The sequence below is a fragment of the Oncorhynchus nerka genome, unplaced genomic scaffold, assembly GCF_034236695.1.
Source record: "Oncorhynchus nerka isolate Pitt River unplaced genomic scaffold, Oner_Uvic_2.0 unplaced_scaffold_801, whole genome shotgun sequence".
Lineage (NCBI taxonomy): Eukaryota > Metazoa > Chordata > Actinopteri > Salmoniformes > Salmonidae > Oncorhynchus > Oncorhynchus nerka.
In genome coordinates, this window is record NW_027040446.1 from 95,686 (window position 1) to 110,200 (window position 14,515).

At 46.4% G+C, this 14,515-nt stretch overlaps 1 protein-coding gene across 1 annotated transcript in view; it reads left to right on the plus strand.

Moving 5' to 3' along the window:
- LOC115120627 (glypican-3) overlaps positions 1–14,515 on the plus strand; it is a 136,338-nt gene that overhangs the window by 39,435 nt on the left and 82,388 nt on the right. Inside the window, exon 2 of the mRNA XM_065016882.1 lies at positions 12,010–12,171. Coding sequence (XP_064872954.1) covers positions 12,010–12,171 — 162 coding nt within the window. The remainder of the gene's footprint in view (positions 1–12,009; positions 12,172–14,515) is intronic.

Below are 14,515 nucleotides of genomic sequence, written 5' to 3' on the forward strand. Positions count from 1 at the left end.
TTTCTGTATTGTTTTAGTGATTCACCATAGTGAAGGTTGCTTGTCCGTAGTGTATTTCTGTATTGTTTTAGTGATTCACCATAGTGAAGGTTCAGCTTGTCCGTAGTGTATTTCTGTATTGTTTTAGTGATTCACCATAGTGAAGGTTCAGCTTGTCCGTAGTGTATTTCTGTATTGTTTTAGTGATTCACCATAGTGAAGGTTCAGCTTGTCCGTAGTGTATTTCTGTATTGTTTTAGTGATTCACCATAGTGAAGGTTCAGCTTGTCCAGTGTATTTCTGTATTGTTTTAGTGATTCACCATAGTGAAGGTTCAGCTTGTCCGTAGTGTATTTCTGTATTGTTTTAGTGATTCACCATAGTGAAGGTTCAGCTTGTCCGTAGTGTATTTCTGTATTGTTTTAGTGATTCACCATAGTGAAGGCGTAGACTCAGGGTTTTCTGGGTCTCTATGTTTTTGGTTGGATAGATTTCTCAATTTCTTCCTTTTAGTTTTTTTTACATTCATCAAACCATTTCTCAGTTGTCTTGGGTTTTCTGCCCAGAATTTACATTTGATATGTTAGCTGATAGGTAAAATATATTGTTTAGGCTTCCTACTGCGAAGTTTAAACCTTCACACTACTTTCCTTCCATCTATAGCATTTCTTAATGTTACTCAGTTCTTTTGGCTTTGATGACTCATGATTGAGTATTGCTCTGTTCAAGTAGACTGTGATTTTGCTGTGATCTGATAGGGGGTGTCAGTCGACTGATTAGAACGCACTGAGAGACTCTGGGTTGAGGTCAGTGATAAAGTAGACTACAGTACTGCTGCCAAGAGATGAGCTATAGATGTACCTACCATAGGAGTCCCCTCGAAGCCTTCCGTTGACTATGTACATACCCAGCGTGCGACAGAGCTGCAGGAGTTGTGACCCATTTTTGTTTATTGTCGTAGTTATGCCTAGGGGGGAATATGGGGGAGGGAATGCTGTCACCTCCAGGTAGGTGTTTGTCCCCCTGTGTGCTGAGGGTGTCGGGTTCTTGTCCAGTTCTGGCATTTAGGTCGCAACAGACTAGTACATTTCCCTGGAAGCGATTGAGAAGCTGTCTTCATTAAAGTATGGGGATTCTAGTGGGGGGATATAGGAAGCACACAGGAGGACATTTTATTCTTTTCAGATCATTTCCTTTTGAATGTCTAGCCAGATGTAAAATGTTCCTGTTTTGATTAATTTAATGGAGTGAGTTAGGTCTGCTCTATACCAAATTAGCATACCCCCTGAGTCCCCCTGAGTCCCTTCCCTGTTTCAAACCTGGTAGTGTGGTGGATGGGACTACCAGCTCTCTGTAACCTAGAGGGCAACCATCTCCTCTATACCCCCCACCTGGTAGTGTGGTGGATGGGACTACCAGCTCTCTAACCTAGAGGGCAACCAGTGGGTCCATCTCCTCTATACCACCCACCTGGTAGTGTGGTGGATGGGACTACCAGCTCTCTGTAACCTAGAGGGCAACCATCTCCTCTATACCCCCCACCTGGTAGTGTGGTGGATGGGACTACCAGCTCTCTAACCTAGAGGGCAACCAGTGGGTCCATCTCCTCTATACCACCCACCTGGTAGTGTGGTGGATGGGACTACCAGCTCTCTGTAACCTAGAGGGCAACCATCTCCTCTATACCCCCCACCTGGTAGTGTGGTGGATGGGACTACCAGCTCTCTGTAACCCAGAGGGCAACCATCTCCTCTATACCACCCACCTGGTAGTGTGGTGGATGGGACTACCAGCTCTCTGTAACCTAGAGGGCAACCATCTCCTCTATAACCCCCACCTGGTAGTGTGGTGGATGGGACTACCAGCTCTCTGTAACCTAGAGGACAACCAGTGCGTCCGTCTCCTCTATACCACCCACCTGGTAGTGTGGTGGATGGGACTACCAGCTCTCTGTAACCTAGAGGGCAACCATCTCCTCTATACCCCCCACCTGGTAGTGTGGTGGATGGGACTACCAGCTCTCTGTAACCTAGAGGGCAACCATCTCCTCTATACCCCCCACCTGGTAGTGTGGTGGATGGGACTACCAGCTCTCTAACCTAGAGGGCAACCAGTGGGTCCATCTCCTCTATACCACCCACCTGGTAGTGTGGTGGATGGGACTACCAGCTCTCTGTAACCTAGAGGGCAACCATCTCCTCTATACCCCCCACCTGGTAGTGTGGTGGATGGGACTACCAGCTCTCTGTAACCTAGAGGACAACCAGTGCGTCCGTCTCCTCTATACCACCCACCTGGTAGTGTGGTGGATGGGACTACCAGCTCTCTGTAACCTAGAGGGCAACCATCTCCTCTATACCCCCCACCTGGTAGTGTGGTGGATGGGACTACCAGCTCTCTGTAACCTAGAGGACAACCATCTCCTCTATACCACCCACCTGGTAGTGTGGTGGATGGGACTACCAGCTCTCTGTAACCTAGAGGGCAACCAGTGGGTCTGTCTCCTTTGTACCATGTTTCTTGTAGGATGACAATATCCAGGTTCCTGCTCTTTAGGCCAAAGGCAGATGACCTCAGATGACCCCAGGCCTTGGATATTCTCTTTCTCTGGCTGGTCAGATTATTATCCTCACTACCACTGAAGAGACCGACTGGTCAGATTATTATCCTCACTACCACTGAAGAGACCGACTGGTCAGATCCACAACCATCCTCACTACCACTGAAGAGACCGACTGGTCAGATTATTATCCTTACTACCACTGAAGAGACCGACTGGTCAGATTATTATCCTCACTACCACTGAAGAGACCGACTGGTCAGATCCACAACCATCCTCACTACCACTGAAGAGACCGACTGGTCAGATTATTATCCTCACTACCACTGAAGAGACCGACTGGTCAGATTATTATCCTCACTACCACTGAAGAGACCGACTGGTCAGATTATTATTCTCACTACCACTGAAGAGACCGACTGGTCAGATTATTATTCTCACTACCACTGAAGAGACCGACTGGTCAGATTATTATCCTCACTACCACTGAAGAGACCGACTGGTCAGATTATTATCCTCACTACCACTGAAGAGTTTGACTGAACAAACAGATTATTATCCTCACTACCACTGAAGAGACCGACTGGTCAGATCCACAACCATCCTCACTACCACTGAAGAGACCGACTGGTCAGATCCACAACCATCCTCACTACCACTGAAGAGACCGACTGGTCAGATTATTATCCTTACTACCACTGAAGAGACCGACTGGTCAGATTATTATTCTCACTACCACTGAAGAGACCGACTGGTCAGATTATTATTCTCACTACCACTGAAGAGACCGACTGGTCAGATTATTATTCTCACTACCACTGAAGAGACCGACTGGTCAGATTATTATCCTCACTACCACTGAAGAGACCGACTGGTCAGATCCACAACCATCCTTACTACCACTGAAGAGACCGACTGGTCAGATCCACAACCATCCTTACTACCACTGAAGAGACCGACTGGTCAGATCCACAACCATCCTTACTACCACTGAAGAGACCGACTGGTCAGATCCACAACCATCCTTACTACCACTGTGAAGAGACGGACTGGTCTGATCCACGACCCTCCTCACTACCACTGTGAAGAGACTCCCAGTCATGGCCAGTTGCGATACAGCCAGCATTCGAACCCGGCTGTCTGTAGTGACGCCTCTAGCACTAAGATGCAGTGCCTTAGACCACTGCGCCACTCGGGAGCCCATCTGAAGTCCTGGTGGGTTGATGCTTGTTGTCAGTTCTTTCCATCTGAAGTCCTGGTGGGTTGATGCTTGTTGTCAGTTCTTTCCATCTGAAGTCCTGGTGGGTTGATGCTTGTTGTCAGTTCTTTCCATCTGAAGTCCTGGGAGGTTGATGCTTGTTGTCAGTTCTTTCCATCTGAAGTCCTGGAGGGGTTGATGCTTGTTGTCAGTTCTTTCCATCTGAAGTCCTGGAGGGTTGATGCTTGTCAGTTCTTTCCATCTGAAGTCCTGGAGGGTTGATGCTTGTTGTCAGTTCTTTCCATCTGAAGTCCTGGTGGGTTGATGCTTGTTGTCAGTTCTTTCCATCTGAAGTCCTGGGAGGTTGATGCTTGTTGTCAGTTCTTTCCATCTGAAGTCCTGGAGGGGTTGATGCTTGTTGTCAGTTCTTTCCATCTGAAGTCCTGGAGGGTTGATGCTTGTCAGTTCTTTCCATCTGAAGTCCTGGAGGGTTGATGCTTGTTGTCAGTTCTTTCCATCTGAAGTCCTGAGGGGTTGTTACGAATCCCTTTTGGCCCGACAGTCTAGGAGGGGTGGTAATGAGACCCGTAACATAACTCATGCAAATTATTATTGTGACAAATTAAAAGTGTGCACGAAATAACCACGACAACAGAAATCTACCGTCAAACTCTAGGTTTATTTATAAACACACGGTAATGGGGGGAGCAGGAAAAGGGGCTGAGCTGGACCCAAGAAAAGAAACAATAAGTATTCAAAAACACCCCTAAGCTAGACTAGCCTACTTTAACAACAGCTAACTAACTAACCAAAAATACAGTGGGTGGTCCGCCCAGTTCTAACTAGTGTATTTAACAAAGTTCACCTACGGGTAGTGTATGCCCATGGGCGACTTGTCTTGGTTTCCACCTTTTCCCACCAGCAACAAACAAACACCATAACCAAAAACAATACTCACAGGTGATGACAAAGTGCTATGGAGGTGCTTTAAACAAAAGAGAGGGTAAGACACAAAGCGAGAGTGAAACACAGAGACCTACAGACATGGCATTTACAGAGAGATTGAGCTAGAGATTGCTCCAGAGCAAACAAATGATGGGGTTTTTAAACCATGGGGAAGGAACTGTGATAGGGTAGGAAATAGGAGGAGGTGTGTCTTCTGATTGATGATTGATTGTTGACTGCCCTCGGGGGCCAATCAGTCTTATCACTACATTACTATAGATCCAAAGGGATGTTTAGTCCATGGAACAGACCTCGGGGGCCAATCAGTCTTATCACTACATTACTATAGATCCAAAGGGATGTTTAGTCCATGGAACAGACCTCGGGGGCCAATCAGTCTTATCACTACATTACTATAGATCCAAAGGGATGTTTAGTCCATGGAACAGACCTTTCAGGGCCAATCAGTCTTATCACTACATTACTATAGATCCAAAGGGATGTTTAGTCCATGGAACAGACCTCGGGGCCAATCAGTCTTATCACTAACATTACTATAGACCCAGTCCATGGAACTAGACCTCGAGGGGGCCAATCAGTCTTATCACTACCTATAAAGGGATGTTTAGTCCATGGAACAGACCTCGGGGCCAATCAGTCTTATCACTACATTACTATAGATCCAAAGGGATGTTTAGTCCATGGAACAGACCTCGGGGGCCAATCAGTCTTATCACTACATTACTATAGATCCAAAGGGATGTTTAGTCCATGGAACAGACCTCGGGGCCAATCAGTCTTATCACTACATTACTATAGATCCAAAGGGATGTTTAGTCCATGGAACAGACCTCGGGGTGAATCAGTCTTATCACTACATTACTATAGATCCAAAGGGATGTTTAGTCCATGGAACAGACCTCGGGGGCCAATCAGTCTTATCACTACATTACTATAGATCCAAAGGGATGTTTAGTCCATGGAACAGACCTCGGGGGCCAATCAGTCTTATCACTACATTACTATAGATCCAAAGGGATGTTTAGTCCATGGAACAGACCTCGGGGGCCAATCAGTCTTATCACTACATTACTATAGATCCAAAGGGATGTTTAGTCCATGGAACAGACCTCGGGGGCCAATCAGTCTTATCACTACATTACTATAGATCCAAAGGGATGTTTAGTCCATGGAACAGACCTCGGGGGCCAATCAGTCTTATCACTACATTACTATAGATCCAAAGGGATGTTTAGTCCATGGAACAGACCTCGGGGGCCAATCAGTCTTATCACTACATTACTATAGATCCAAAGGGATGTTTAGTCCATGGAACAGACCTCGGGGGCCAATCAGTCTTATCACCAATGAAAGGAGATGCTGTGTTTCAAAACCATTTGTAATATGAGACCCTATTGACTTGTGGAAATGGCCTGACTCATCTGGAACTCACCTTAAACTACACATATATAGACTATAGATCCAACCAGAGCCTTTCACCTTAAACTACATGTGTATATAGACTATAGATCCAACCAGAGCCTTTCACCTTAAACTACACGTATATATAGACTATAGATCCAAGCAGAGCCTTTCACCTTAAACTACACGTGTATATAGACTATAGATCCAACCAGAGCCTTTCACCTTAAACTACACGTATATATAGACTATAGATCCAACCAGAGCCTTTCACCTTAAACTACATGTGTATATAGACTATAGATCCAACCAGAGCCTTTCACCTTAAACTACACGTGTATATAGACTATAGATCCAACCAGAGCCTTTCACCTTAAACTACACGTGTATATAGACTATAGATCCAACCAGAGCCTTTCACCTTAAACTACACGTGTATATAGACTATAGATCCAACCAGAGCCTTTCACCTTAAACTACACGTGTATATAGACTATAGATCCAAGCAGAGCCTTTCACCTTAAACTACACGTATATAGATCCAACCAGAGCTTTTCAGCTTAAACTACACGTGTATATAGACTATAGATCCAAGCAGAGCCTTTCACCTTAAACTACACGCGTATATAGACTATAGATCCAACCAGAGCCTTTCACCTTAAACTACACGTATATAGATCCAACCAGAGCTTTTCAGCTTAAACTACACGTGTATATAGACTATAGATCCAACCAGAGCCTTTCACCTTAAACTACACGTGTATATAGACTATAGATCCAACCAGAGCCTTTCACCTTAAACTACACGTGTATATAGACTATAGATCCAACCAGAGCCTTTCACCTTAAACTACACATATATAGACTATAGATCCAACCAGAGCCTTTCACCTTTAACTACACATATATATAGACTATAGATCCAACCAGAGCCTTTCACCTTAAACTACACGTGTATATAGACTATAGATCCAAGCAGAGCCTTTCACCTTAAACTACACGTGTATATAGACTATAGATCCAAGCAGAGCCTTTCACCTTAAACTACACGTGTATATAGACTATAGATCCAAGCAGAGCCTTTCACCTTAAACTACACGTGTATATAGACTATAGATCCAAGCAGAGCCTTTCACCTTAAACTACACGTGTATATAGACTATAGATCCAACCAGAGCCTTTCACCTTAAACTACACGTGTATATAGACTATAGATCCAAGCAGAGCCTTTCACCTTAAACTACACATATATAGACTATAGATCCAACCAGAGCCTTTCACCTTAAACTACACGTGTATATAGACTATAGATCCAACCAGAGCCTTTCACCTTAAACTACACGTGTATATAGACTATAGATCCAACCAGAGCCTTTCAGCTTAAACTACACATATATAGACTATAGATCCAACCAGAGCCTTTCACCTTAAACTACACGTGTATATAGACTATAGATCCAACCAGAGCCTTTCACCTTAAACTACACGTGTATATAGACTATAGATCCAACCAGAGCCTTTCACCTTAAACTACACGTGTATATAGACTATAGATCCAACCAGAGCCTTTCACCTTAAACTACACATATATATAGACTATAGATCCAACCAGAGCCTTTCACCTTAAACTACACGTGTATATAGACTATAGATCCAACCAGAGCCTTTCACCTTAAACTACACGTGTATATAGACTATAGATCCAACCAGAGCCTTTCACCTTAAACTACACGTGTATATAGACTATAGATCCAACCAGAGCTTTTCAGCGCGTTGGACCGAGTCCAGTTTCTGTGGTGTCTAAGTGGAAAGATAAAATCAGGCCTCTGAGGATCTTTTCATGTAGTCTTATCTAGATGAGAAGGAATGTGTTAACGTGTGCCATCGCCTCCTCTGAGTGACTAACCCGCTCTAACAACACCCAGTACAGGTTGTCTGATAACAACACCCAGTACAGGTCGTCTGATAGAATGGAGGGAAGAGCTCTAACAACACCCAGTACAGGTCGTCTGATAGAATGGAGGGAAGAGCTCTAACAACACCCAGTACAGGTCGTCTGATAGAATGGAGGGAAGAGCTCTAACAACACCCAGTACAGGTCGTCTGATAGAATGGAGGGAAGAGCTCTAACAACACCCAGTACAGGTCGTCTGATAGAATGGAGGGAAGAGCTCTAACAACACCCAGTACAGGTTGTCTGATAGAATGGAGGGAAGAGCTCTAACAACACCCAGTACAGGTTGTCTGATAGAATGGAGGGAAGAGCTCTAACAACACCCAGTACAGGTCGTCTGATAGAATGGAGGGAAGAGCTCTAACAACACCCAGTACAGGTTGTCTGATAGAATGGAGGGAAGAGCTCTAACAACACCCAGTACAGGTTGTCTGATAGAATGGAGGGAAGAGCTCTAACAACACCCAGTACAGGTCTGATCTGATAACAACACCCAGTACAGGTTGTCTGATAGAATGGAGGAAGAGCTCTAACAACACCCAGTACAGGTCGTCTGATAGAATGGAGGAAGAGCTCTAACAACACCCAGTACAGGTCGTCTGATAGAATGGAGGAAGAGCTCTAACAACACCCAGTACAGGTCGTCTGATAGAATGGAGGGAAGAGCTCTAACAACACCCAGTACAGGTCGTCTGATAGAATGGAGGGAAGAGCTCTAACAACACCCAGTACAGGTCGTCTGATAGAATGGACGGAAGAGCTCTAACAACACCCAGTACTGGTCGTCTGATAGAATGGAGGGAAGAGCTCTAACAACACCCAGTACAGGTCGTCTGATAGAATGGAGGGAAGAGCTCTAACAACACCCAGTACAGGTCGTCTGATAGAATGGAGGGAAGAGCTGCCAAAGACACTGTTTCAGCACGTCTGAAAACCCTTTTTTAGAGTAAAAACGAAAAGTTGTTTTGATTGTCCCGTGTGTGTGTGTGTGTGTGTGTGTGTGTGTGTGTGTGTGTGTTTCCAAGGCGAGCCGGTAGCTTTGCCACACGTAGGGGCAAATGTATGGACACCACTTGTCGAGGTGATAACGGCAAGACTCATGATTTGCTTTCACACAAATCTGCCTTCTGCCCCTGAGCTTGTTTCAACACGTAGACCGTCTGTGTGGACGTGGTGAGGATGTAGTCCTGTATCATCCAGGAGGCTCGATAGAAGAGCCCACTACGAGCCTCAGACAGTGGTGAGGATGTAGTCCTGTATCATCTAGGAGGCTCGATAGAAGAGACCACTACGAGCCTCAGACAGTGGTGAGGATGTAGTCCTGTATCATCTAGGAGGCTCGATAGAAGAGACCACTACGAGCCTCAGACAGTGGTGAGGATGTAGTCCTGTATCATCTAGGAGGCTCGATAGAAGAGACCACTACGAGCCTCAGACAGTGGTGAGGATGTAGTCCTGTATCATCTAGGAGGCTCGATAGAAGAGCCCACTACGAGCCTCAAGACAGTGGTGAGGATGTAGTCCTGTATCATCTAGGAGGCTCGATAGAAGAGCCCACTACGAGCCTCAGACAGTGGTGAGGATGTAGTCCTGTATCATCTAGGAGGCTCGATAGAAGAGACCACTACGAGCCTCAAGACAGTGGTGAGGATGTAGTCCTGTATCATCTAGGAGGCTCGATAGAAGAGACCACTACGAGCCTCAAGACAGTGGTGAGGATGTAGTCCTGTATCATCTAGGAGGCTCGATAGAAGAGACCACTACGAGCCTCAAGACAGTGGTGAGGATGTAGTCCTGTATCATCTAGGAGGCTCGATAGAAGAGACCACTACGAGCCTCAAGACAGTGGTGAGGATGTAGTCCTGTATCATCTAGGAGGCTCGATAGAAGAGCCCACTACGAGCCTCAAGACAGTGGTGAGGATGTAGTCCTGTATCATCTAGGAGGCTCGATAGAAGAGCCCACTACGAGCCTCAGACAGTGGTGAGGATGTAGTCCTGTATCATCTAGGAGGCTCGATAGAAGAGACCACTACGAGCCTCAAGACAGTGGTGAGGATGTAGTCCTGTATCATCTAGGAGGCTCGATAGAAGAGACCACTACGAGCCTCAAGACAGTGGTGAGGATGTAGTCCTGTATCATCTAGGAGGCTCGATAGAAGAGCCCACTACGAGCCTCAAGACAGTGGTGAGGATGTAGTCCTGTATCATCTAGGAGGCTCGATAGAAGAGCCCACTACGAGCCTCAGACAGTGGTGAGGATGTAGTCCTGTATCATCTAGGAGGCTCGATAGAAGAGCCCACTACGAGCCTCAGACAGTGGTGAGGATGTAGTCCTGTATCATCTAGGAGGCTCGATAGAAGAGCCCACTACGAGCCTCAGACAGTGTTGCTACTGACCGCTAAGTGATGCTATGCTGTCTGTGTCTTGACGGAGATTAATTTATTCATGTTACATATCTCTTATGTGATGTCTGTAGGGCTCGGTGTCTTGGACGATCATGTCACATGACCAAGATTTTAACCTTTAAAAAAAAATGTTAATCCTTTTCCAAAACATGAGAATTACACCCAAAAATGAAAGCACTTGTCTGAGGATGTTACTGGACCATGTGACATGAAGTGGACCGTTTGTTGAAAACGTTTTAAATACAGGTTCAAATCCAAGTCATGTGACATAGGGCCCTAGTGATGTGGCTTCATGTTGGCGGCTGTCTGGCAGGTTTTTACTACCACATGGTGGCTGTCTGGCAGGTTTTACTGCCACGTGGCGGCTGTCTGGCAGGTTTTACTGCCACGTGGCAGCTATCTGGCAGGTTTTTACTGCCACGTCATGGCTGTCTGGCAGGCTTTTACTGCCACGTGGCAGCTGTCTGGCAGGTTTTTACTGCCACGTGGCGGCTGTCTGGCAGGTTTTTACTGCCACGTGGCGGCTGTCTGGCAGGTTTTTACTGCCACGTGGTGGCTGTCTGGCAGGTTTTTACTGCCACGTGGTGGCTGTCTGGCAGGTTTTTACTGCCACGTGGCGGCTGTCTGGCAGTAATCGGCCCAGTGGGTTAAGGAGGGGGAAATAAATAGTGAATGACATTAATGTCTAGCTTCTCTCCTATGTATGTCAGCAGTAGAAAGACCTGAGGATGAAACAGCATCTCTCATGTTAAAGCATAGCACTGTCTGGCTGAGCAATGCCACTTTAGCCATACTCACCCATTCAGAATGGATGTAAGCAATGTTCCGGAACCCTCTCTCTATGATCACAATGGAAGACCTAATGTTCCAGAACCCTCTCTCTCTTTCTATGATCACAATGGAATACCTAATGTTCCAGAACCCTCTCTCTCTCTATGATCACAATGGAACACCTAATGTTCCAGAACCCTCTCTCTCTCTATGATCACAATGGAATACCTAATGTTCCAGAAGCCTCTCTCTCTCTCTATGATCACAATGGAAGACCTAATGTTCCAGAACCCTCTCTCTCTCTATGATCACAATGGAAGACCTAATGTTCCAGAACCCTCTCTCTCTCTATGATCACAATGGAAGACCTAATGTTCCAGAACCCTCTCTCTCTCTATGATCACAATGGAAGACCTAATGTTCCAGAACCCTCTCTCTCTCTATGATCACAATGGAAGACCTAATGTTCCAGAACCCTCTCTCTCTCTATGATCACAATGGAAGACCTAATGTTCCAGAACCCTCTCTCTCTCTATGATCACAATGGAAGACCTAATGTTCCAGAAGCCTCTCTCTCTATGATCACAATGGAAGACCTAATGTTCCAGAACCCTCTCTCTTTCTATGATCACAACGGAAGACCTAATGTTCCAGAACCCTCTCTGTCTATGATCACAATGGAAGACCTAATGTTCCAGAACCCTCTCTCTCGGAAGACCGGTTCATGTAATGAGGCAAAACAACAGAGTAACAGTCATTTATTCCACTCCAGGTTCGGACCTCCAGGTGTGCCAGTCCAGGAACCTGACATGCTGTTCTAAGAAGATGGAGGAGAGGTATCAGGTGGCGGCCCGGCGGGATGTTCAGAACCTCCTCCAGACCTCCTCCGCCAGCCTCAAGTTCCTCATCTCCAGGAACGTAGCAGCCTTCCAAGGTGAGTGGAGGGAGGGAGACGGGGAGACTGGGGTGGGAGGAGTGCAGCAAAGCAGGCGGGCCATGTGTTGAGTGAGGGACTTTGTCTGCCGGGGCCCACAGCAACCAGAGCCTGGTCTGTCCTCCCCCTCTGATCTAGAGATTAGGCTCAGTGGTTCAGGGACTAGTCTGGTTCAGGGACTAGTCTGGTTCAGTGGTTCAGGGACTAGTCTGGTTCAGTGACTGTGGTTCAGTCCCATTATGTGATGGAATGAAATGTTATTTTAGCTTCTAAAATGTGAGAATTGGGTTTTAATGAGTGAATTAGGCCCGACTCAGTGGCCTGCCCACGTGAAGAGACTTTGGTTATAACTAATGAAACACGCCCTCCTCTCCCTTCCTATATAAAGCCATGACGACAATGTAACCTCCTGTTCCGAGGACGTGAGGACGACGGTCCATACGTTAAAAAGGACTAACATGTCAACTACAGAACTAAGCCAACCTCAGTGTGAGCTTTGGTTGTGAATGGTGTGAACTTTGAACTCTTATTCACTAAAGAAGTGAGACATCCTAGCCGTTGAGTTAGCAACAGCAGCTAAAAACCTGGGCTAGGAAAGGACAGACGGAGTATCCCGTCTACCACCTAACGACGACACTACAACGTTTCCCGTTCACCACCAGAGGCGGTTATTTAGAATGCATACGATACTGTATTTACAATAGAGACATCGCATCTCCCTTTGTTCCTCAGTCTTCCCGCTCTTTCACTCAAACCCAATCTCCCTTTTCTTTGTGTAACCAGCTGTCATATATGTTCCGTCCACTAGGGACGTTTTCCTTTATGACGTCATTTGTAATCAAGGTATGATTGATTCTGTGTATATGTAATTCTGTGTGATTAGTTAGGTATTTAGTAAATAAATAATTAAACCCAATTTTGCATTGCTGATTCAACTTGTTAGCCAGGGTTCGTGAAGATAACCAAGAATTTACAACTTTCAGATGAGACTGAAATAAGGTGACGATTGATATTGACTGCTATTGATGTAAAATATGACTAGGTCTTTAAGAGTTTTTTCGGGATCTGGGGCGGGCTCTAGGCCCTGGGGTGGCCTTTGGGGCGGGCTCTGGGCCCTGGGGTGGCCTTTGGGGCGGGCTCTGGGCCCTGGGGTGGCCTGTAAGCTCTTGTTCAGTTGTTGACTGCTGTGGTCTGTCAGCTGGGTGCAATATGACATGCAGTTACTGTCTGAGACACCAGGTCAGTTACTGTCTGAGACACCGGGTCAGTTACTGTCTGAGACACCGGGTCAGTTACTGTCTGAGACATGGAGACACCGGGTCAGTTACTGTCTGAGACAGCAGGTCAGTTACTGTCTGAGACACCGGGTCAGTTACTGTCTGAGACACCAGGTCAGTTACTGTCTGAGACACCGGGTCAGTTACTGTCTGAGACATGGAGACACCGGGTCAGTTACTGTCTGAGACATGGAGACACCGGGTCAGTTACTGTCTGAGACACCAGGTCAGTTACTGTCTGAGACACCAGGTCAGTTACTGTCTGAGACATGGAGACACCAGGTCAGTTACTGTCTGAGACACCAGGTCAGTTACTGTCTGAGACACCGGGTCAGTTACTGTCTGAGACACCGGGTCAGTTACTGTCTGAGACATGGAGACACCGGGTCAGTTACTGTCTGAGACACCGGGTCAGTTACTGTCTGAGACACCGGGTCAGTTACTGTCTGAGACACCAGGTCAGTTACTGTCTGAGACACCAGGTCAGTTACTGTTTGAGACATGGAGACACCAGGTCAGTTACTGTCTGAGACACCGGGTCAGTTATTGTCTGAGACACCGGGTCAGTTACTGTCTGAGACATGGAGACACCAGGTCAGTTACTGTCTGAGACACCAGGTCAGTTACTGTCTGAGACACCAGGTCAGTTACTGTCTGAGACATGGAGACACCGGGTCAGTTACTGTCTGAGACATGGAGACACCGGGTCAGTTACTGTCTGAGACATGGAGACACCAGGTCAGTTACTGTCTGAGACACCGGGTCAGTTACTGTCTGAGACACCGGGTCAGTTACTGTCTGAGACATGGAGACACCAGGTCAGTTACTGTCTGAGACACCAGGTCAGTTACTGTCTGAGACAACGGGTCAGTTACTGTCTGAGACATGGAGACACCAGGTCAGTTACTGTCTGAGACACCAGGTCAGTTACTGTCTGAGACACCAGGTCAGTTACTGTCTGAGACATGGAGACACCAGGTCAGTTACTGTCTGAGACATGGAGACACCAGGTCAGTTACTGTCTGAGACATGGAGACACCGGGTCAGTTACTGTCTGAGACACCGGG